We start from the raw sequence: 26,928 nt of genomic DNA, 5'->3' as shown, positions 1-26,928 counted from the left end.
AATATAGCTTCAATAATCATTTAACCCTTCAACGCGTTATTTTTTTTTTCATGGTCATACTCCCTCCTGGCGTTGATTTTTCTGGTGGTTTTTTAGAGATTTTTGTGTTTTATAAATAATATAAGCAAATTACCCAAGTTTATAATTATTTTATTATACTTCTATGTTGTTAGTGTTAATTAGCCAAATTAAACAAAATTAACCTACTTTAGGTTAATTTCCCTAAAAGCTAGCTAACCTACAAACCATCCCCAACTCATGTTTATAAAACACAACAAATTGTTCCTGTAAAAACGGGATTTCCTTCTTCAGAGCAATATAGTTAGCTTGTAAAACTAATAATAATAACTAAACAAAGGAACGTAAAACACACAAAAATATGTCAGTTGAACATAACCATCACACTAACAATGACTGTAAACAACAACAAACGTAAGCTGACAAACGATCGGCTGCACGGCAATGACGTCGTCTTGAATGCAGCTGATTTCTCAGATATTTTTTCTAAAGATCGATTTTTCGAGATATCGACTCAATTAATCGAAAGTTTGAATCTTCTCCTTTCGATTGGTATACATTTTTCATTGAAAACATTCGATAGTCGTCTGTTACAGCTACAAAAATAACCGACTACTCCATGACGTACTCAGTACGGCAAAACGCCGATCTCAAGTAAAAGTGTCATGACGTACCTAGTACGGCAAAACGCGTTGAAGGAAACATAAAATAACAAAAAATACTTGAATCACATTATTTATATATATATATATATATATATATATATATATATATATATATATATATATTTCCTTGTTATAGGATAAAAACCACGATAATACTTGTTTCTGTGTCATGGTTTTGATCCTATAACAAGGAAATTACACAACAAAGTTAACAAAAACAAAGTTGATGAGTATATTGATATATGAGAGAGATAATTACGTACACAATAAAAACCTGCACCAATGATGATATCGTATAGTTTTTACCGATCGTTTACGATAATTCTACCAGGAAAAGGAAGTGAGGATGGCGTGTACGGGACCTAGTCAGTGTTTGTCTGCCAGTGCATATGCTGAACGGTAAGCTCACTCAATTTGTTTTGTTCCCTTTGCTGATGGTATTGTCTACTCTCAGTAGTTTAAGTACAACAATTTGCTTTCAGGTAGTACTCCTAGTTCTTATGGTATGTGATATAGTTAAAACACTTGACTGATTCTGATTTGTGCAGTTTACTAGAATCCGCCAAACCTTGCCTACATATAGTATTCTTAGGGTTTATAATAAGTTGAAAATACGACACTGGAACAAATAACACTTTGCCTGCTTCTGGTTAGTGTATTTTACACGAACTCAACAAACTTTGCCTACAGATAGTACTCTTAGTTCTAAAGGTGTACAATAAGGTGACTATACATTACTGGAACCAATAAAACTTTGTCAGCTTCTGGTTAGTGTATTTTTTACGAACTCGACAAACTTTGTCTACAGATAGTACTCTTAGTTCTAAAGGTATACAATAAGGTGACTATACATTACTGGAACTAATAACACTTTGCCTGCTTCTGGTTAGTGTATTTTACACGAACTCAACAAACTTTGTCTACAGATAGTACTCTTAGTTCTAAAGGTATACAATAAGGTGACTATACATTACTGGAACTAATAACACTTTGCCTGCTTCTGGTTAGTGTATTTTACACGAACTCAACAAACTTTGTCTACAGATAGTACTCTTAGTTCTAAAGGTATACAATAAGGTGACTATACATTACTGGAACTAATAACACTTTGCCTGCTTCTGGTTAGTGTATTTTACACGAACTCAACAAACTTTGTCTACAGATAGTACTCTTAGTTCTAAAGGTTTACAATAAGGTGACTATACATTACTGAAACTAATAAAACTTTGCCTGCTTCTGGTTAGTGTATTTTACACAAACTCAACAAACTTTTCTATAATCTACGCACAAGATGCATATACCCTATGAACCCCAGACTTCTCTTCTAAATCGGTTTTCAAGAAATAACTCCTTTAAATCCATATCATCGAAATAGTCATCTTAGCAAATGTTTTTTATGTGAAGAAGTTCGTCCTCTGATGACGAATCATCAAACCTAATACTTCTTCGGCTCTTGGATTTCCCAGTTTCTTTTGTCTTGGAATTGAGTCTTTTTGGTTTAGAGTTGATTTTGTCTGCTCTTCCTTTTTAACTGTTTTCTTCTTTCCCTGCAGTTGTAAAATTTTATTCTTTATTTCTTTTATTTTAAGAGACTCTTACAGTTGTGTTTTATTTAGGGACTTTGTAAAAATAACTGAATTTTGTTGTCTTGAATTTCTTTCTTTATTTTGAACTAATGCTTGGGACAGAGAGATTTAAAAGAAACCTTAGATTGAGGTTGAGCAACTTTATCCAAGCAAGGTATGGTTGGTAAATTCTGCAGAGATCCGACGTCTAGACCTACATTGTCTGGAGTTGGGTCTTCGTTTGTATTCACATCCATTTCTCCAGCGACTGAAGTATCCCTGGAACCTTCGCCACCAGCATTATCTTTATCTTCTATAACAGTTAATCTCTGTTCAACCTCCACTTTCACTGCAAAATCGTCTTCTGTGAATTTTTTCCGGATCAAGAGGGAATACGTCAGCCCTTGCACATCCATTTACACCTTTTGCTACAGCAACCTTAACATAAGCATTGTTAAAAATAGCAGAGATCCCATAAGGAGTTATCCTATAATGTTAGTTTGACCTAAGAAAATTTGTCACGTTCCTTGTTGAATGCTGCTTTCATGCTGCTATAGACACTAATATCTAATGGCTGAGGCGATGTGATGTGTAGTGGTAGTTTCACTGCTATTGTTCCATTCCCCTGCACACATTGTACGCTGTTAGGGTAGTGTGGGTGTTGTGGTTGTCTAATACCAGAAGCACGGAATTCTCGTTGGTTGGCTTAGCATGGAGAATAGAACGGTGTAACCAGATAACCAACAATTGTTCAGTTACTAGAATGATACATTGCATTTGGTGGCCCTCCTTTAACTAAATTAGGGCTCATCCTTTTGCAAGGAAAGAAAAAGATTGCACAGCCCACGGTGATATTTCCCTTTTTCCCAACTAGTAGCAGCACCCAATTGCTAAGTATCTTTCGGGTCCAAAATTTGTCCTAATTTTTGGATTGTGGAGTTCTCTGTCTCATCAAAATTATATATCCTTGATAAGTGTCTGTCCATTTCCAATTTAAGTTTACTGAAAAAAATCCACTTCTTTGCTAAAGAAAGCAGTAATTCGATTCATTCTTGTGGCTTCTGGTTTCCGAATGCTGATTTCCGGGTTTTCGCTTCAAAAATCTTGCTCTGCTAATATGGCTGATTTATTAAATTTGTTTGGAACACCATTTTTATCAGCATATTCAAACACTAATCGCTGGAAGTCAACCGAGGAACTACCATAAATCGATCTAGCCAGAAGTAAAACTTGTTCCCCGATTGTATTTTCTTGCTCTTTTGTGCATACATGTTTAAACCATTAAGCTAACCTGTTGAATCACGAGTCTTAAGTCTATCACTCGGTGACACAATTGGAATGCTGTAAACTCTGGATGCCTCTGTTAATTTTTTGACGTTATTTACAACATCATCTATAGCCGCTTTCATTGCTTCGTCTGCCCATTTGATTCTTTGATATTTACGAACCATCTTCAAAAAAGCTCCTCATTTTATAGCTGACTAGTTATGATTGTAATAGGCTACGATTAGATTTTGAGCAAGAGTATAATATTTACGGAATTTTTGTCATAAATACAAATTATTAATGTTACCATGTGTAACGGGGCTATACTCAACACTTCTGCACCGTTTACCCCACCATGCACCTCGTGGGAATTTAATAACTTAACCTAAATTTCCATGACCTAACCAATCATCTTTAATTATCAAAAGAGAGTTTCAGAGAATTACGTTCTTACGATCTTATAGTAACTAGCAAATAAAGAAACGTTATTCAATCAGCTCTTATTTCGCAATGCCCCAAAGTTGTAAGTGAAATTGTAAAAACAAGTTTTTTCACTGTCACCCTGGCGCTTATACGCATAGCGGAACGTCCTTAATCCTGCAAACTTGCACGATCGGCCACTAGATTGCAGCACTGATCAGACTCGCCAAGCTGGACATTTAGGCACAAAAATGGGAGTCGATTATTCTTGTCAGGTGTAGACGTACAATCTTAGAGTTCACCACTTAGCCGACATCGTTGATCTTTCCAGAGCAAGGCAGCACACATGGATTTGGCTTTTCAGCCAAATAGTCCTAATAAGGACTTAAGATCTATCAAATTTACATATCCAAGGGATAAATGTGTCAAGCATTATCATATTTTAATGATATGAATAGAATTATCATATGATATTTCCAATTCTTTCGTGACCCTCCAATTTCCTATCCTGCACTGAACTAGCATGCGTAGCAAATTATTAATAACAAAATACCTTATTGGAAAAACTTAGTCAATTTCACGATACTAAGGTCAGTTCCTAGTATAGTATTATGGACAATATAACTGATAACAATTAATTATCATTTTTCTGTACAAATTCATTTTGAAACACTTGGACCTGATAATATGATGTTGTATTTTTATTACATAGTTTATACGTAAAGGTCTACTTCGATAGGCTTGGTTAATGATTAATTACAAGGTGTATTGAAAATTGAAAGTCAAACACTCCATACTCGCATGGGTGAACTGTAACAAAGCTGGAACATCTCTCTGTTCTTGTAGTCTCTGTAGTCTACTGTAGTCTATATTCTCTCTTGTAGCATTCACGAATTATGTGATATGACCTCAGTTCATTGGCTAACAACTACCATCGCAACTTCATGAGAATGCTTTAAACTGGAAAACTTCGATTTTTTGTTTACTCTTCTGATTCAAAATAATAATAGGAATTTATTCAGTAATTAACGAGGATATTTGCGCAAACATAAAATACAATGTATTCACTTAAATATGCGCTACGAATGTACATATACAGGATAAGCTGAAAATAGTTAGCAGTTAACATGAAAGTTAAAGTTGCATTAAGCACGTGTTGTACCTGTTAACACCGCTTTTGCGTAATCAAGCACTGCTCGGTTTACGTGATTAGAAGACCATGATGAGAGCTTAAGTTGACAGTGTAAAACAGCTTCCCGTCACGTTTCATCGTGACTCTTGTCACGTTTACTGATACCGCATAATAATACAACAGTACAGAACAAGTAAGTGGATTTTAAACTGTACGGGAGATAAAACTTTCCTAATAGTTTGTAATGGATAACGTTTTCTGTGTTTTAAACAACTAATGTTGTACAGGAGTAATACTTAAACATTAGATTGTAAGGACGTACAGTTTCGTAATTGTCTGAGCGTCAGTAAAGCTTGAAGAGCAAGCAGATATTTTCATTTGTGCTTCATCCGAGTCTTATTCAAAACGCATCCGAAAACGGATTGCTTCTATCTAATTGATGTATCATTGTGACTATAAATGAAAGCCAAATTTGAATAAGGAGTTAACGAAGATAATGTATTACAACTTATAAAAAGTAACAAAGTAGTGGATGAAAGTGTTTTTTAATAAACACACTGAAAAAACTCAAAGATTCATTTTAGTAGTAGATTCCTTTATAGTAGTAACAACGTCATTGAAATGTATTTTTTATAAATTAGCTTTTACATTCTAATAGAAACGTTTCAATAGGAAAAGCCAAGGACCTAGCCAGCGAGAGGGTCCAAAGGACCCGGACCCCTCAAATTGTTACCTTTTCAATTACTTTTTTTTAGCAAACGATTACTATTATTTAAATGATTCAGTATTACTAACATGTACTGCTGAAAGATGGTTCTCGGCATGAAACGGGTAAACAACGTTTAAGGATTAAAATGGGGAATGAGCGACTGCACTTGCCATACTTTCTGTATACTACGAAAAAATATCAGTCGTCTTGACATCCCCCGCCCCCCAAAAAAAAGAAAAAGTTATTCCTGGATACGTTTTTACGACAAACGATAAGTAGAATAATTAAAAACTGTACGCCTTTAAACCACAGTACTACTCCTTCCTCAGTATTGTTAAATTCGATGTAGTCTTAATCAGTCTTACGATAAATATTAATAAAACACACCTTATCCCGATGTAATAGTTAAAAAGTGATTTAATAATACGGGTTCCTCTGATACAGTTTCCCATAATCGTAATATTCCAGTACAAAAATTAATGGTGCTTCATTTATACCTAAAACGGAAACTTAAGTGTTTGTTAGTCTACCGCAGGAGTCTCCAAACTACAGCCCGCGAGAGGGTTTCAATCCGGCAAAAATTAATTGCCGTCAATAGTGAAGCAACGTCAACAGGTGGATATTAGTACTGTAAGTGAACTAGGCTGACTTAACTATTAGTTACATACATATTAGTTGCACCCCCCCTGAACTATTATATTATTTTAGATATGTGAAATCTATTTGTGGCACTCTTACTCTTACTATACGTGTACTCTTACAAAGGGCTACACTAATAATCATAGCTTTTAAACCTTTGACCCTTAGGTGAAAGGAGGTGGGGATAACCAAAAATGTTCAAATAGCACTTACAATCTTGTAAGATACGAGATTATTATTTTAAACTCGTATTATTTTAAACTAATGATATTATATACCATGTTAATATATAATACATTAATAGTAATATGTATGTATGTATGTGGGCCAATGGCGCAGTGTAGTGGGTACGGCGGTTATCGCAAGATAACCAGATCAAGCAACGACGAGCGTGGCCGCTGCTTGGACAGGTGACCGCTGAGCGGTCCTGTCCTTACAAGCGGCCCGCCTGCCCGGCCATTGGTGGTGGTTCGGAAGTCACCTTTGAGCCGTTGGTCCCCAGGTTAAGTGTTTAGAGAGGGCTTCGTAGCCCTAACTTCGCCTGGTAAAATAAGGCGTTCTTTACTTTTTTTTAATCAGCAAACTGTTACACATGCATATTTTTACATTTTCAGTTGCAGACCTTAAGTGATCTTCAAGAGACGAAAAAAACAGTAAGTAGAATCCTTTCAGTTTTTGGATGAACATGTCAGTGAACCAACTTTTGTAAACGATTTTTGGAAACCCAATTATACAGCGAATCTTTTTGATGAATACGTAAAATTTATTTTTATGCTAGAGGTGTTAATGGTCGATCTAACATGGACTAGCAGCGTGGATACTGTACAAATCTCTCACTTACCCAGTGAAGAATGACAAAGGATTTTTCAGTAGAAAGATGTTACTAACTTTTGTAAATAACTGTTAAAATTATGATATTTAGTAATGAATTTCAATTATAAATCAATATCGTGTAATAATGTTTTAACAGTTTTCTTTGACCTACTAAATTGGCAAAATTGCAGTAGAATTTCAATTCTTGGTATACCTATCTAACCATATTGTCTTTCAATAATATACAGGTGAAATTACGTGACCTTGGAACGTAAAAAATTGGAATAAATCGTCTATTGTATTAATTTGCTGTTTGTTAAAATATTTCTTTTATATGACCTGTTAGCTGTTTACTAATGCGAACTCTGTTTTAGGTTGTAATTCCCACTATTCAATGTACCTGCAGACCTACACCTTGACAGTAGCACTTCTGGTGCTACTATCGCATTGTTCGCTTGGCGATGATGATGACATAGAAGGACCTTTAATGCCTGTGAAAGCTGATGGGGGAATGTACACTACGGTATGTAGACATTTATACTACATCTAAACGAACACATTGTACCGAATACTTTTAAAGTATTGAGTGCTGTAAATTATATTTGACAAAATAAATAGAAGAATGGGGACTGAGGACGGCTACAAGCTGACAGTTTTCCGGGTGGTTCAAGGCAAGAAGCCTGGTATACCGGTGTTACTGCTACATCCCAGTGAAAGGAGAAATTCTACAAGGTTCTGTTTAAATTATTTCTCAAGGAGGAAATCATCAAGGAGGGAAAGTACACAGGAGAGAGTCACACAGTGGAGACTGAGGACGGCTACAAGCTGACAGTGTTCCGGGTGGTTTAAGCCAAGAAGCCAGCTATATCCTTGGTTTTGCTTCACCCCTGTAAAGGATAAACCCTACAAGTTTCTGTTTAAATTGTTTTCTCTAGGAGGAAATCATCAAGGAGCGAAAGCACACAGGAGAGAGTCACACAGTGGAGACTGTGGACGGCTACAAGCTGACATTGTTCCGGGTGGTTCAAGCCAAGAAGCCAGCCATACCGGTCTTATTTCAGCACGGTTATCAAGCTTCATCAGATGCCTGGGTCACCGATCCTGAATCATTAGGTTGGTTTTCTAACGTCAATTACACAATTATTCAAGTACGCGTATGTCTATACGTATAGTATTTTATTCCTTTCTTTAATCAGGCATGACTTGGGATCCAGTCTTGCAGCAAAAAAATGACCGAAATCAAAATTTTCAAAAACCTCAAAAAATTCAAAATTCAAATTCAACCCAAAAGATTAAATTGGTTCACCAAAACGCTCAGATTGCAACAAACAAAATTGATGAATTGGCTTTAATGTGCGAAGAGCAAACACCAGATGTGTTTATAGTCTCTGAGCACGGATTTTCCCCTGAAACAATCCACCTTTTCAAAATTCCAAATTATTTTTTGGCAAAATAATTTCTGTTGAACAAGCTTCAAAGGGGTGTTGTGGCAATCTTTTTGAAAGAATTTTCCAAATTTGAACCTTTCAAAATTAACTGCACTGCTGACATGGATTTTGAAGCCGATGGCATCAAAATCAATTCCAATTATTTCGGTAAAATAACAGTCATTGGGATGTACATATCCCCCAATGGCTGTATTAACTCCTTTTTGAAAAACTAGAACAGCTCATGAATTTTATTTTTTCAAACTCAATGAAGTTTCTCATAATCGGCGAGCTCAACATTAATGTAATGGACCTCACCGACCCCCTCACCCAGCGGCTGCGCGATATTCTGAACTTCAACCTAAATTAGTCTGTGAATTCACCAACACGGGTGACCGCTACGACGAGCACAGCCATCGACAATGTGATCACCAACATTCATGGCACCACGGTCTCTGTTTTTAAACACTGCGATCTCTGACCACTTTGCGCAGGAGGTCCTGGTTCATGGATGCAAGCTGGAAAATCAAAACCCAAAATATAAAATTGCAAGATCTGTCAATTTTCAAAACATTTGCCGACTAAATAAATTGCTGGAGCGCGAGTCTTGGGCATTTTTAAATGAGTTTGAGAATGTTGAGGACAGGTTTCAAGCTTTCAGTAATAGTTTCAATTATTATTTGGATGTTGCTTGTCCGTTTAAAAAAACTAAACAAAATCAAAAACCACGGAAAAATGGCTGGTTGTCTAAAGGAATTCTTATATCTCGAGACAAGCTTAAATTCTACCACAACATTTTTATTCGAACCCAAAACGAAGATTTCAAAAACTTTCTTTAGAACATACCGCAGGATCTATAGAAAAGTCATACGAGCCGCCAAAGCCTATGACATCAATAGAGCCTTAGGTAATTGTGAAAATTTCTCAAAAACTGCTTGGAAAATTATTAACAACCTTTCTCGAGATATAAACTCAAAAAAGTCTTCCCAACCGATTGCAATCAAAATTGAAAACAAAATTTACGAAGATCAATTTCAAGTGGCTAACCAATTCAATAAATACTTCTCTCTACCGTGGCTACAATGAACTCGTCATTTAAAGAATCTCAGTTACACGGAAGAGAAGTCAGTGATCCGGTTGCATCCATGGCCTTGGCCCCTGTGTGGGAGGGGAGGTAGCATATGTCATACAGAGGCTGAACACAAAAAAAACCAGTGACGCCAATGGGATGTCAGTATGGCTACTCAAATGTTGCTATAAGCACATTTTGAGACCGCTCACAAAATTGATCAATTTCTCATTTGAAACTGGAAATTTTCCAACTTCTTTAAAGACTGCCAAAGTCATTCCGATTTTCAAAAAAGACGATCCTTGCCTCGCAAGCAACTATCGTCCAATCTCAATTCTTCCTGTGTTCAGCAAAATTTTTGAAAAATTATTCTATGAAAGACTGGAAAGCTTTCTAGAAAAAAACAAAATTCTAAATTCAGAACAATTTGGATTCCGAAAAAACAAATCCACAATTGGCGCGGTGAACAGCCTTCTGAACAATGTTGTCGATGGACTGGAAGGTCGTGAACATGTGCTAAGCATATTCCTCGATCTTTCCAAAGCCTTTGACTGTGTGCATCACGGGACACTGCTGCAACAGTTAGAAAAATGTGGAGTCCGGGGTCTCCCACACTTATGGCTCACGTCTTATCTAAAAGATCGAGATCAGCGTGTGATGATCTCGAGCATCGTTTCCAGCAAAATAAAAATCGCTCATGGTGTCCCTCAGGGATCTATCCTTGGACCTCTCCTTTTCCTGATTTATGTCTGTAGATTGAACTCAGTAATCCAACTTGGGGCTCTGGTTCAATATGCTGACGACACGACTCTCTGTTTCAAAAGCAATTCAAAACAAGACCTGGAAATCAAATCTTTTGTGGGATTGAACGCATGCATTCAATATTTCACAGAATTGAACTTGACAACAAACCAGTCAAAATCAAGTGTCATCAATTTTTGTCTTCGTCAGCATGATCATGCGATGCGACCTTCTGTCTTTGCGGATGATGCCCTTTTAGAGGATACAGATTCCACAAAGTTTCTGGGGATGTTCCTTGACAGAGGACTGACCTGGAATGATCATGTTGATAGCATCTGTGCTAGAGTTACCACAGGCATATTTGCCCTACGGCACCTAGCAAAGTTCTGTACCCTAGAGGTTCTAAAAACGGCCTATTACGGCCTAATCCATCCACATCTTGTGTATAGATTAAGACTCTGGGGAGGATGTGCCAAAAACAAAATGGAGCGGGTTTTCAGACTCCAAAAAAAAGCAGTCAGGATAATTTTAAAACTGAATTATAGAGAGTCGTGCAGGGCATCTTTCGGGGAGCTGGGATTGATGACATTGCCCTGCCTTTACGTTTTTGAGGTGATCGTGTACTGCAGATCGAGATGTGCCTTGATAAGTAGCAGGGACGTTCACCAATATGAAACTAGAGGCAGGGACAACTTGCGAACTCATCAACGCAGACTGGCATTATCGCAACACCTCCCTCAGCAGGTGGGTGTCAGACTAATCAACAAGCTCCCTGAGGATATCAAAAACTCCAACAACCTCAATCAATTCAAAACTCGTCTCAGACGCCTGTTGGTGTCTAAAGCGTTTTACTCGATTGATGAATTCATGACGAGCCGTTGGGATGATTGAAAATCATGGATCCGAAGTCTGTGTGATTGTGTCGTGAGAATGCTGAGATGTAAGTATGACTGTGAGTGAATGTGTAGTTAGGATATATTTTATGATGCATTTGACTATTGCAATACAATGTTACATATTGTCAAACACGCAATAAAGAGATTATTATTATTATTATCTTTAATACTTTTATAATTTTATCGATGCTGACAATAAATTTAGTTTTTCTCATAACATATGTAGATTTTGTTATAAGACTTGGCATATTGTCATGTATAAAACGTATACGATTTTATATAGGTTACTTTAAAATCATTAATCTTTTAACTAATGCCTTTAATGCATGCGCGATTGTTTGTCGTACCTGTGAACCGGAGGTAACACGTTAGTTGTAGCATGCGTTCGATGTGCTGAGGGTTATGAGGACGCAGTTTATTTATGTAGTGTATGTCATTATGTAATTTGCAGAATCCAGATTTATTTTTTTTTAATATTTTATACGTGCAGTGGTGTGAAAGTAAACCTTTAGAGGCAATTTCGTTAATAGCTAAATTCTTAAATGAAAATTAATAAATTTAAAATTACAGCTGCCGTAAATAGTTAATAAATAAAAAAACTGATAGTGGAGAGGGTTTTGGAAATGCAGTTTCTCTGATACATCTTTCATTTTCGGAATATTGCATAAGTAAGATATAAAATATCAAAGAAGTGAGTTGCAATTGTTTTTTCAGCATTTAGACTGTCCGATGCTGGCTACGATGTCTGGATGACTAATGCTAGAGGCAACGCTTACTCCAGGAGCCATGCCAAACTTAAACCCGAGGACAAAGAGTTTTGGGATTTTAGGTTTGTACTCACTTTTACTTGAAAGAATACTGGTATTTTGGATAAATAGAATACTACATTTTGAAGATTGAAAACTACCTTTTTCAGTCTATTAAATATGTTGCGATGAACCCATCTAAGTCATGGATAACAACTGCAAAAGTTGTACGTGGAAAACCCTTAAGCTTACCCTGGGGTGACTGGAACAGGCACCATGCATGTCACTACTCAGAACTAGCGCATTAGATACCTCATTCGCAGAATAACAGGTAATCAGCGACGGTGTAAAACGGAAAATACCAACTTGAGCAGTGACTGTGGTAGCGCCGCCGGTCATGGGTAATAGAGGCATAACAGACAGGCGTTCTTCGGCCTATGTTTTTGATCTCAAAGTTATGCGTTCAAATATTAATATTTATTGGTTCAAGATTTGTTAAGTTTATTTTGTTTACGTTGTTAGTGAATTATTTTTTGAAGTGACTACTTTTGGCGGGCTATGGATGTATGTTTTTCACGGGGAAAAACTTTCGTTTCTCGTCACGGAACGAAGCTTCGCGTTTGTTCGCTTTGTGGCCGCTAGGGGCGGGACTCGCGACCATTTTGATGTCAGACAGGGCGTTTCTCCGTTCAGTGGCTATCCAGGCGTACTAGTGAGAGGTTATTGTCGTTTCTTATTAAAGTGGCCTTCTTTTGGCGGGCTATGGATTGGTTTGAATAAATTTATGAAATACTTATTTATTTATTAATGAATCCAAAGTAACTGTATTGATTAACTTACTGCATTATTTAATAACAGTATTTAAAGCTCATAGAATTCTAAATTAAATTTTAGCACGGTTAATATTAGCTCCTATTCCAATTCACTACTAGTTTCGTCCTGACGGGATTTAAAAAAAGGACTACAAACATTGATTAGATCTTTTCTAGCTAACAAAGCCGTAGTGTAATTTAATACTAGAAGAAAATTAATCTTTCTGTTAATTATAATTGAGGAGCAAACTTTCAAAACGTGTTTTGTCACACTCCTATGAATGTTGGCAAATTGCAAAAAACCTGTAAGTAAGTTATTGTGTCAAGTATATAAAGTGTTATATATTTATTTACACAATGATACAATTTTAAATGATTATCAAGCAGTAAAAGTCCTAAAAATGTTGTAGTTTAATTTAAATTTGACTTCAAATGTAGGAAAAAACGCCTTTTGAACATTTGGAAACCGGACAAAACACTTTTTGAACACTTCATATAGGGCTAGAGTAAAAAAGTGAAGTAAATTAATGGTACAAATAATATAATATTTTTTTATTTATACATTGTTGTTCCAGTAGTAGAAAACATAGCAAAGTAAAATTATTTATGTACCCTGTAAGAATTCACTCATTACAAAGTTACTTAACATTGCATAAAAAAGCTCAAATCCTCACAGCACCATCTTCTTCCAAACATTCATAAAGTTCATAATCTTCATTACCTTCTTCAGTATCTACAACACTTTCAAATTAGTTCAAAATATTTTTGTAAACATCAAACTGATGTCCTGGTAAAGTTTTCCACTCAGGTCCGAACATGACACCTAACAGTTTTGTTTACGTCTTTCTTTTTCTCATCACTTATACAGTGGTTGAGAGGAAGTTTTTGAAATTTCACGTTGTTCCTAATGTTTTCATCTTTAACACCTTTCTTGTATAATGACAAATAATTCACATCCTCTTGGAAACGATAGTGTTGTATTCCCTTAAAACCTACGGTTAACTTAAATGTCCGTGTGACTGCCCCAGTCTTCTTTACAATTTGCTGTTCAATAATTGCATCCCTTTTGAAAAGTATTCTTTTCATGTTGCTAATGTTCTCCAAATTCTTAAAATAATATGCTAATGTTGATTTGGTATCAAAAATATGCCAATCTTCACCAAGCTGTTTAACATCTCTAACAGGTTTATATAGGGTAACATACTCTCCCTTTGTCTCCCTTTGACAAGATTATGGGATTTTTACGAAGGATTTTTTCAACGCGTCCAAAGACGCGGTCAGCCGGTAAAAAGCTGTGCCCTTTCACTGGAAAGTACATTCTTATTTCAGCCAGTTGAGTTTTAGGTTGATGCATATAAAATGAAAGGGTTTGTACTACAATATTGTTCTTATTTTGCGCTCCACAACCATCGCAAAATGAACGAAGCTTGGTTTTTCCATGGAAGTCCGAATTCTCTAAGTAATTTAACAAAGCAGAACTAATTTCGGTGCTCTCTTTTCCACCTTGTACATCAGTCCATGTGTAAAATACTGGATATTTTGTGGGCAAGTCCACTATTGCAAATGCATAAAAATTTATTTGTCGTAGATAGTAAGCCTCTTGAGCACATGACCTGGGCAAATGTTGTATTTGTTGTAAATCAAAACATAAACTTACTGTATCTTCAGGCTTAATTTTTTTAGCGCCATAAAAAGCTTTGGCTCTTCTCTAATGTACAGTTTTTTCAGCCATAAGATTATTTTTTTCTTGAGAATTGAGAATAGCTCTTTTTATTTTCCCTTTTAAAAGTAGACTGTACTACAGACGTCCGATGCTGGAGTTCGAAAGCCAATATTGAACTCGTTAGTAAAGACATTTCTGAACATAGCAAAGGAAACTTTAAAACAAGATTCCTCTTCACTTAATGTAGAAACATATACCTGATGGAGTTTTGAGATGCTACACTGGCTGTTTAAATAAACCCGTTTAGATTTTTTTTCGATTGTAGTGGCTCTCAGTGGCTTTCAAATAGGAAATAAATGCACGAACTTTCTCCTCATGAACAATTTTGTGACTTTTCCGGTCCTCCGCCTCTATTTTCATCAGTTTATAGTTATGTTAGACAACCTTTTTCTGCCAATTTTTGTAATATCCAAGAAAAAATTTTTACAAACAGGAATCCTCTTACCATTTACTGCAGAAGGAATGAAATATGTTGTAGCAAATGCATGTTTACCCTTGAAGTTACCATCACAATCTAGGTTCGCAACTGCTTTTCTACCCCTACGCCCTTTGACATGGCTGATCTGTACTAGATGTGAAACAATTACATATTGTTGAAGTTTTACAGGTTGTTTATAAAATATTTTCCTTAATTAATTTAGCATCTCTAGGTCATTAGAGATTTTACACTACAATTTCCTGTTATAATGATTGCGAGGGACAAATATATTAACTCCTGAAGGAGTAGAATACCTTTTGGTTTTGGCAACATCAACTTTTCTTGTTATTTTCTTCCTTTTCCTGGATCCACTGTTAATGGAACCTAAAGGAACACCAATTGATCAATACTAAATTTATTTTCCATGCCTCACAACTGACTCTAACCTCACAAATAATTTATAACTTTCACTAAAATAATATGCTCTCAAGATCAAAATGCACATTAACCTCCAATTTCACAAATAAAACTGGTGTATGGTCATGTGACTAAGCCAACCAATCAGCTGCACTGTATGGCTCACTCTGATTGGCTGTGGGACAAAACATGCTTTGACCTAAATTGGTCAGAAGACAAAACACTTTTTGATCGAAAGTGTAATATTTGGAGCTTATTTTATAATAGGAGAGATTTTTTTGTCGATATTGGCTTTTAGAGACCTTCCTTGAAGCAAAACAATTACTTCTCAATGCATAACTTATTTTTTATTTTTCGGGACAAAACACGTTTTGAAAGTTTGCTCCTCAATTATAACCTTCATTCAATTACTTTGGACTTTACCTTATAATCACTTAAAAAATAAATTACGTAAAATGTCAAGACCATTAATTGACTTTTAAAAGGTAAATTAAATGAAATAATGTCAAAGATAAAAAATAACAAGATATAAAAAAAATTATAAATGCAGTGTTTACAAGATATTTAACAATTTTTTATTCCAGAATTTTTATTTCTTATTTCAATTATTATAAAGCCATAATTTCATTTATAGCATATAGTGACAGTGAAAATGGATAAATTTTCTCGGAAATACAAGGTTATAGTAAAAATGATACTGAATAAATTATAGAAACTAATACAAACCATAGTAAATAAAATGTATAAATATTTATTACTTTAGTATTTAGAAGTCTGTGATCATTGCAATATATGAGATGTAACAAACATTACAAAAATATTTATACAATTAGTAGAAAATATTAAGGTTTTTATGTTAGAGAATTGAGTGTCTCATATGATTTTAAAATTTGGAAAATAACGATTTACTAATTAACAAACGTAATTGTTCAAGATATATATTCACAACCTGTTTGTAAGAAGTAGTCACTTCTGTCGGCCAACCCCGTGACTGCCTATCTACTAAAAAAAATATTAGTAGTCAAAGTGGCGTACGTTCAATGGAGGGTTGACATAATGCTAATTTTATATATTTAGCCTCCATAAAATCACGTTTGAAAAATCTCTCCATGGTGTACTATGTTGGATGTGTAGAGATTTATACTGTTTTACTAACCCTTTTCCTCGTTTCTTGATACCTAAAGAAGAGGATAGATTCCAATTTTCAAAACGTACCGGTCTAGTATTGCAATATATAACAATGTTAAATGAACAAATCTGTTATCCTGTCAAATCACCCATAGTCAATAACTAAATTTAGACAAAGGAAGCTTACTTGTTATGTAAATTAAACCAATCTGGTGAGTTAATTTGGTCACCGTGTCGGACACAGTCGCCACTTCTATAATGGGAGTACAACAAGGTCTATTGTGGAAACAAACAGGAAATCACTTCACGTAAAATTAAAAAAAAAAGGAAAATCATTAAGTTAGTCCTAACTTTTATAGAATTAATTTATGTCGTAAATTTGATACAACTAATCCAAATCAAATATATTTGTGAAGGTAGAGTTTGCTTCAATTCACCTTGTTTAGAGTGCAACGTGTGAAATCTGACAATGTCACAGTTTTAATTCCTGGAATTCGGAGTTCGCTTTATGAACAAATCCAAAAGAAACGTCAGTGACGAAGACGTTCAAAAGGATTATTTGAATCGTTTCGATATCAGACATCTAGACTAGAAAAGAGCGCTGTCTGGATTTGGATTGAATCGACCCTTCTCACGTTGAATCGTACAATGTACGCTCCCAACAATTAAATCGTATAGTGTACGGTTCCAACATGTTCGCTCCTCGGGTTCACGCATCCAACACGTTGACTCCTCGATTACACGCTTCCAACAAGTTGAATCCTTCACAGCATGCAACCAAAATGTTAAATCCTCGAGACTACATTACCAATATGTTAAACCATAGAGGTTACGCTCCTAACCCTTGAATCGTACAGTGTATAACTCAAACACGTTCAATCCTCGAGTGCACCTTCTGACACGTTGAATCCTCGAGTGCACCTTCTGACACATTGGTCTCGAGTGCACATTCTGACACGTTGAATTCTCGAGTGCACCTTCTGACACATTGGCCTCGAGTGCACCTTCTGACCCGTTGAATCCTCAAGTGCACCTTCTGACACATTGGTCTCGAGTGCACCTTCTGACACGTTGAATCCTCGAGTGCACCTTCTGACACATTGGTCTCGAGTGCACCTTCTGACACGTTGAATCCTCGAGTGCACCTTCTGACACATTGGCCTCGAGTGCACCTTCTGACCCGTTGAATCCTCGAGTGCACCTTCTGACACGTTGAATCCTCGAGTGCACCTTCTGACACGTTGAATCCTCGAGTGCACCTTCTGACACATTGGCCTCGAGTGCACCTTCTGACACGTTGAATCCTCGAGTGCAACCTTCTGACACATTGGTCTCGAGTGCACCTTCTGACACGTTGAATCCTCGAGTGCACCTTCTGACACATTGGTCTCGAGTGCACCTTCTGACACGTTGAATCCTCGAGTGCACCTTCTGACACATTGGTCCTCGAGTGCACCTTCTGACACGTTGAATCCTCGAGTGCACCTTCTGACACGTTGAATCCTCGAGTGCACCTTCTGACACATTGGTCTCGAGTGCACCTTCTGACACGTTGAATCCTCGAGTGCACCTTCTGACACATTGAATCCTCGAGTGCACCTTCTGACACATTGGCCTCGAGTGCACCTTCTGACACGTTGAATCCTCGAGTGCACCTTCTGACACATTGGTCTCGAGTGCACCTTCTGACACGTTGAATCCTCGAGTGCACCTTCTGACACATTGGTTGGTCTCGAGTGCACCTTCTGACACGTTGAATCCTCGAGTGCACCTTCTGACACATTGGTCTCGAGTGCACCTTCTTACACGTTGAATCCTCGAGTGCACCTTCTGACACATTGGCCTCGAGTGAACCTTCTGACACATTGGCCTCGAGTGCACCTTCTGACACATAGGCGCCTCGAGTGCACCTTCTGACACGTTGAATCCTCGAGTGCACCTTCTGACACATTGGTCTCGAGTGCATCTTCTGACACGTTGAATCCTCGAGTGCACCTTCTGACACATTGGCCTCGTGTGCACCTTCTGACACGTTGAATCCCCGAGTGCATCTTCTGACGCATTGGCCTCGAGTGCACCTTCTGACACGTTGAATCCTCGAGTGCACCTTCTGACACATTGGCCTCGAGTGCACCATTCTGACACGTTGAATCCTCGAGTGCACCTTCTGGCACATTGGCCTCGAGTGCACCTTCTGACACGTTTGAATCCTCGAGTGCACCGTCTGACACATTGGCCTCGAGTGCACCTTCTGACACGTTGAATCCTCGAGTGCACCTTCTGACACCTTGGCCTCGAGTGCACCTTATGACACGTTGGATCCTCGAAAGCACGCTTCCAACACGTTGAATTCTCGAGTGTACCTTTCAACACGTTGAATCCTCGAATGCGCCTCCCAACACGTTGAATCCTCGAGTGTACGCTTCCAATACGACGTATCTTTCACTGCACGCTGACAACATGTTAAATCCTCGATCGTACATTATTAATATGTTGTTACCATACAATCGTACAGTGTACACTTCCAAGTCCCCTAATGCACGCTACCAACACAACGTGGGACAACACCATACAGTCATGGAGTGTATACTCCAACATAATTTCATATGCGACCAACAAAAGCAAAGTTTCATATACAACAATTACAGTGCATTACACTGAATTAACAAATAAACGCTATTAAGTCGAATTACTAGGGGGGGGGGCGTACTGATAGTGCAAGGAGGCTTTATCGCCCAAGTCAATAATAGTTACAAAAATAAAGATATAAAAAGTGAAAGGTGGATCCAAATGTAGAGTACTTCTACAATGTGATTAGGGGGGGCGGCCGTACTGATAGTGCAAGGCTTTATCGCCCAAGTTCATAATAGTTTCAAAAATAAAGATATATGTGAAAGGTGGATCCAAATGTAGAGTACTTCTACAATGTGATTAGGGGGGCCGTACTGATAGCGCAAGGCTTTATCGCCCAAGTTCATAATAGTTTCAAAAATAAAGATAAAGCTAGTTCTAAATAAATATACATATATTAAAACTGTATGTTTGTCTACAAGTTGGCACGAGATGGGGATGATAGATCTCCCGGCTGCGATAGAGTACGTACTGAACAACACAGGTCAGCCCAGTCTACATCTTATAGCCCATTCCATGGGCACCACGGTATGCTTCGTGATGGCGAGCTCGAGACCCGAGTACAACCACAAGCTGAAGTCACTGGTGGGCCTGGCTCCAGTGGCCTTCCTCAGCAAGATGGTACAGATGGTGGGGCCTGAGGGCATGGTGGAGGAGATGGCAAATAAGTACATGGTGAGTTAGCACCTTGAAATGCCTGAGTTATTCATAATCTTTATTAATATACAAGACCTGTTAAAACTTAATAATCGAAAACAAGAACATTTGTACATGGAGTTATGCATGCGGAAGATCGCATTCCATTCAGTATTTTCCTCGATTGGCTCAGTATACGAATGCTCCCTTGAGAACTCTCACTTGACGGCGCGTAACTCAACCTGAATCTCAAATTAAATTGAGATGTAAAATTTTGTTTATGAACTTTTGCATGTTAATAATAGTAATAATAAGCTGCATAATTAGTAGTGGTAGTGCCTGGGAAATACTGGTACCATTCGTAGTCATTATAGTATTCGAAATTAGGGATTGCGGCTGAAAGGCTAGATAGTTGCCTCGCATGCACGCATCCCTACACTCACGAGCGCCAGGGCACGACACTTACGGTTGGGGCCAGCCCCATCACATGCTGTTTTGCGTCCTAAGCTACGAAGCTCAACGTAGCAAGCAAGTAAGCAATACTCTGTGACAATTTTTGTGTGTTATACGTTGTTTTCTTGTCATGCCTCTCTCTCTCTCTCCCCCCCGCCCCTCTCTCTCCTCTCTCTCCCCCTCCCTCCCTCCCTCCCTCTCCCTCTCTATCCCTCCCCCATATGTCTCTCGGTCTCTGTCTGTCTGTCTCCCCCTACCTCTCTCTCCCTTCCACCCCTCTCACTCTCTACCGGAGGTGGTCTAGACAGGTAATAAGGCGGAAATAAGACAAAAGTTTGCGTGTGTGTTCGGGTAAAACTACCTGTATCAATAGCCGCAGTGCTGTCTGCTAACACTATAGTAGTAATACCATGCGAAATTAATAGTAGGAGTGCCCCTGTCATTACTAGTAGTAGTACTCAGCGTAGTGGCTGGTATTATTACAATGGACAGTAACTATTTGCATTAGTTACAATCACTATTATCATTACATGATTACTAGGCCTGTATTCGTACTGGTACTGGTACCGTAGTAGTAGTATCAGGTATAGTTGTAGACAACAGTATCTGTATGTCTAGATAGTACTGATAGTAGTGCCCAGCCAGTATATATCTACCAGTAGTAACGCATTATTTGGATTTAACACCTAAACACGTATTTTAACACCTATTTGGATTGCACTATACAGTATAGTTATGGATCAGCTGTAAAGATATACGATCATACAGACGATTATCTATTAAAGCAGTTTTTACTCTGAAACACTATATTCGGAGTCTTAATACCTTATTATTGCACTATGCAGTATAATTATGAATCAGCTGTAAAGATATACGATCATACAGACGATTATCTATTAAAGCAGTTTTTACTCTGAAACACTATATTCGGAGTCTTAATACCTTATTATTGCACTATGCAGTATAATTATGGATCTGCTGTAAAGATATACGATCATACAGACGATTATCTATTAAAGCAGTTTTTACTCTGAAACACTATATTCGGAGTCTTAATACCTTATTATTGCACTATACAGTATAATTATGGATCAGCTGTAAAGATATACGAGCATACAGACGATTATCTATTAAAGCAGTTTTTACTCTGAAACACTATATTTGGAGTCTTAATACCTTATTATTGCACTATGCAGTATAGTTATGGATCAGCTGTAAAGATATACGAGCATACAGACGATTATCTATTAAAGTAGTTTTGACTCTGAAACACTACCTTATTATTGCACTATACAGTATAATTATGGATCAGCTGTAAAGATATACGATCATACAGACGATTATCTATTAAAGCAGTTTTTACTCTGAAACACTATATTCGGAGTCTTAATACCTTATTATTGCACTATGCAGTATAATTATGAATCAGCTGTAAAGATATACGATCATACAGACGATTATCTATTAAAGCAGTTTTTACTCTGAAACACTATATTCGGAGTCTTAATACCTTATTATTGCACTATGCAGTATAATTATGAATCAGCTGTAAAGATATACGATCATACAGACGATTATCTATTAAAGCAGTTTTTACTCTGAAACACTATATTCGGAGTCTTAATACCTTATTATTGCACTATGCAGTATAATTATGAATCAGCTGTAAAGATATACGATCATACAGACGATTATCTATTAAAGTAGTTTTGACTCTGAAACACTACCTTATTATTGCACTATACAGTATAGTTATGGATCAGCTGTAAAGATATACGATCATACAGACGATTATCTATTAAAGCAGTTTTTATACTCTGAAACACTATATTCGGAGTCTTAATACCTTATTATTGCACTATGCAGTATAATTATGAATCAGCTGTAAAGATATACGATCATACAGACGATTATCTATTAAAGCAGTTTTTACTCTGAAACACTATATTCGGAGTCTTAATACCTTATTATTGCACTATGCAGTATAATTATGAATCAGCTGTAAAGATATACGATCATACAGACGATTATCTATTAAAGCAGTTTTTACTCTGAAACACTATATTCGGAGTCTTAATACCTTATTATTGCACTATGCAGTATAATTATGAATCAGCTGTAAAGATATACGAGCATACAGACGATTATCTATTAAAGTAGTTTTGACTCTGAAACACTACCTTATTATTGCACTATACAGTATAATTATGGATCAGCTGTAAAGATATACGATCATACAGACGATTATCTATTAAAGCAGTTTTTACTCTGAAACACTATATTTGGAGTCTTAATACCTTATTATTGCACTATGCAGTATAGTTATGGATCAGCTGTAAAGATATACGAGCATACAGACGATTATCTATTAAAGTAGTTTTGACTCTGAAACACTATATTCGGAGTCTTAATACCTTTTTATTGCACTATACAGTATAATTATGGATCAGCTGTAAAGATATACGAGCATACAGACGATTATCTATTAAAGTAGTTTTTACTCTGAAACACTACCTTATTATTGCACTATACAGTATAATTATGGATCAGCTGTAAAGATATACGATCATACAGACGATTATCTATTAAAGCAGTTTTTACTCTGAAACACTACCTTATTATTGCACTATACAGTATAATTATGGATCAGCTGTAAAGATATACGAGCATACAGACGATTATCTATTAAAGTAGTTTTTACTCTGAAACACTATATTCGGAGTCTTAATACCTTTTTATTGCACTATACAGTATAATTATGGATCAGCTGTAAAGATATACGAGCATACAGACGATTATCTATTAAAGTAGTTTTTACTCTGAAACACTACCTTATTATTGCACTATACAGTATAATTATGGATCAGCTGTAAAGATATACGATCATACAGACGATTATCTATTAAAGCAGTTTTTACTCTGAAACACTACCTTATTATTGCACTATACAGTATAATTATGGATCAGCTGTAAAGATATACGATCATACAGACGATTATCTATTAAAGTAGTTTTGACTCTGAAACACTACCTTATTATTGCACTATACAGTATAATTATGGATCAGCTGTAAAGATATACGATCATACAGACGATTATCTATTAAAGTAGTTTTTACTCTGAAACACTACCTTATTATTGCACTATGCAGTATAATTATGGATCAGATGTAAAGATATACGATCATACAGACGATTATCTATTAAAGTAGTTTTGACTCTGAAACACTACCTTATTATTGCACTATACAGTATAATTATGGATCAGCTGTAAAGATATACGATCATACAGACGATTATCTATTAAAGCAGTTTTTACTCTGAAAACACTATATTTGGAGTCTTAATACCTTATTATTGCACTATGCAGTATAGTTATGGATCAGCTGTAAAGATATACGAGCATACAGACGATTATCTATTAAAGTAGTTTTTACTCTGAAACACTATATTCGGAGTCTTAATACCTTATTATTGCACTATACAGTATAATTATGGATCAGCTGTAAAGATATACGATCATACAGACGATTATCTATTAAAGTAGTTTTTACTCTGAAACACTATATTCGGAGTCTTAATACCTTATTATTGCACTATACAGTATAATTATGGATCAGCTGTAAAGATATACGATCATACAGACGATTATCTATTAAAGTAGTTTTGACTCTGAAACACTACCTTATTATTGCACTATACAGTATAATTATGGATCAGCTGTAAAGATATACGATCATACAGACGATTATCTATTAAAGTAGTTTTTGACTCTGAAACACTACCTTATTATTGCACTATACAGTATAATTATGGATCAGCTGTAAAGATATACGATCATACAGACGATTATCTATTAAAGTAGTTTTTACTCTGAAACACTATATTCGGAGTCTTAATACCTTATTATTGCACTATACAGTATAATTATGGATCAGCTGTAAAGATATACGATCATACAGACGATTATCTATTAAAGCAGTTTTTTACTCTGAAACACTATATTTGGAGTCTTAATACCTTGTTATTGCACTATGCAGTATAGTTATGGATCAGCTGTAAAGATATATACGAGCATACAGACGATTATCTATTAAAGTAGTTTTTACTCTGAAACACTATATTCGGAATCTTAATACCTTATTATTGCACTATACAGTATAATTATGGATCTGCTGTAAAGATATACGATCATACAGACGATTATCTATTAAAGCAGTTTTTACTCTGAAACACTATATTTGGAGTCTTAATACCTTATTATTGCACTATGCAGTATAGTTATGGATCAGCTGTAAAGATTTACGAGCATACAGACGATTATCTATTAAAGTAGTTTTTACTCTGAAACACTATATTCGGAGTCTTAATACCTTATTATTGCACTATACAGTATAATTATGGATCAGCTGTAAAGATATACGATCATACAGACGATTATCTATTAAAGTAGTTTTTACTCTGAAACACTATATTCGGAGTCTTAATACCTTATTATTGCACTATACAGTATAGTTATGGATCAGCTGTAAAGATATACGAGCATACAGACGATTATCTATTAAAGTAGTTTTTACTCTGAAACACTATATTCGGAGTCTTAATACCTTATTATTGCACTATACAGTATAATTATGGATCAGCTGTAAAGATATACGAGCATACAGACGATTATCTATTAAAGTAGTTTTTACTCTGAAACACTACCTTATTATTGCACTATACAGTATAATTATGGATCAGCTGTAAAGATATACGAGCATACAGACGATTATCTATTAAAGTAGTTTTTTACTCTGAAACACTACCTTATTATTGCACTATACAGTATAATTATGGATCAGCTGTAAAGATATACGATCATACAGACGATTATCTATTAAAGTAGTTTTTACTCTGAAACACTATATTCGGAGTCTTAATACCTTATTATTGCACTATACAGTATAATTATGGATCAGCTGTAAAGATATACGATCATACAGACGATTATCTATTAAAGCAGTTTTTACTCTGAAACACTATATTCGGAGTCTTAATACCTTATTATTGCACTATACAGTATAATTATGGATCAGCTGTAAAGATATACGAGCATACAGACGATTATCTATTAAAGTAGTTTTTACTCTGAAACACTACCTTATTATTGCACTATACAGTATAATTATGGATCAGCTGTAAAGATATACGAGTACATAGACAAACACACACAGTCCAAAAAATGTTAAGTGTGTTAATACGTAGTTTTCTTGTCATGATATCTCTCTCTCTCTCTTCTCTCCATCCCTCTCACTCCCTGTCCCTTCTCCCTACCTGTCCCTCTCCCTATCACTTCCTCTCTCTCTCCATATCTCCTTCCCTCCCTCTCTCTTTCTCACACACACTCTCTCATTCACACTCTCGTATAAGAGTGAGAAGGGATGGGCTGTGATTTTTTTTGGTATGTATCTTTCAAAGCATTACTATGCAATTTCACTCCTATATATTTTCCCTAATATTTGGTACAGTTTACATTATTAGAACTGTATCTTTCAGAAACAATGGAAGGATTCTGGGAAAGTGGAGCTGTTTCCCAGGAAAGATTTGGCCACCGACGATAAGTCGCAGATCACTTGTCTCGACGTGGAAAGAGAGTTACCGGGACATGTGTGTCGACAAGATAGAGGTAAACCCATGTCAATGTGTACAGTTGTTCTGTTATTAACATATTACCCCACAGTAGTGTGAATGTAAATAATAAATAAGTTATACACCACACAAGTGTGTTCTCTTCACACGGAGAATATAAACAGATGTGGCGGAACGGAATTATTCCTGTAGAATTGTGTGTGCACTGAGGTTAGGTGTGGGGTTTTATATATAGAATAGCAGCGAAGTATTAAAAATCAGTAACTTGATACTTCCATTTCCTGTTTTGTTTAGTTTAAAACAAAGACATGAAATAAACATACATTTATCAAGGGCTGGTTTAGTTATGTTTATGTTTTCATGAAAATATCTGTAAAGATATTGAGTAACCTTTATACAAACTATGTAATATGAGTTTGGGTTTTAATTGGCACCAACATGTCTAATTACAATTCATACTTTAGTTTTTAGTACACCCATCATACAAGCATATGTACATTTATAAATATATATATATATATAATTTCAATAAATATTGCGTCAAAAAGTGCTTGCTCCACCGGGATCTATATACACACAAAATCGGGCAAAGTTTCTTAAGAAAAAGCCATTGTATAATGGTTTAAAAGATTTATAAATTTTCGTGTATCTGGTACACTTCTTCAGATAAATTTAAACAATATAAATATTTATAATAAACGTGAAAGACAAAGAAAGTGAGAATTCAAACAGGAAAAAGAAACATTATAAATAAATTCAACACGGTTAGATCAGTAGTTGATGGTCCAAGAAGTTGACGTTATGAATAAGTGGACGTATGTATGCATAATGGAACCAACCCACAATGATGTCTAACTGAGAAAAAGAGGTTAAAAGTTTAGCGTGGGTCCCCATTCCCAGTAACAAAGAAATATATTCCAGATGTGTTTAATAAACATATTAAAGGCTTTATTAAGTTGTTAAATAAAATACCA

The 26,928-nt window shown here is 36.1% G+C and overlaps 1 protein-coding gene across 4 annotated transcripts in view; it reads left to right on the top strand.

Annotated features, from left to right (window-relative positions):
* Window positions 1-978: 978 nt before the first annotated feature.
* The window catches only part of LOC124357997 (lipase 1-like), a 39,515-nt gene continuing 13,565 nt past the window's right edge, over window positions 979-26,928 (top strand). The window contains exons 1-7 of one of the 4 annotated variants that reach the window (XM_046810203.1): window positions 1,012-1,082; window positions 7,029-7,067; window positions 7,602-7,750; window positions 8,163-8,340; window positions 12,075-12,189; window positions 19,658-19,910; window positions 25,862-25,991. In XM_046810203.1, the coding sequence (XP_046666159.1) occupies window positions 7,622-7,750; window positions 8,163-8,340; window positions 12,075-12,189; window positions 19,658-19,910; window positions 25,862-25,991 (805 nt within the window). In that variant the 5' untranslated portion in view covers window positions 1,012-1,082; window positions 7,029-7,067; window positions 7,602-7,621. The other 3 variants (XM_046810204.1, XM_046810202.1, XM_046810205.1) reach the window with 3 other exon arrangements.

Source organism: Homalodisca vitripennis, chromosome 3 (assembly GCF_021130785.1).
Source record: "Homalodisca vitripennis isolate AUS2020 chromosome 3, UT_GWSS_2.1, whole genome shotgun sequence".
Taxonomy (NCBI): Eukaryota; Metazoa; Arthropoda; class Insecta; order Hemiptera; family Cicadellidae; genus Homalodisca; species Homalodisca vitripennis.
This window is presented reverse-complemented; position numbering and strand designations above follow the sequence as displayed.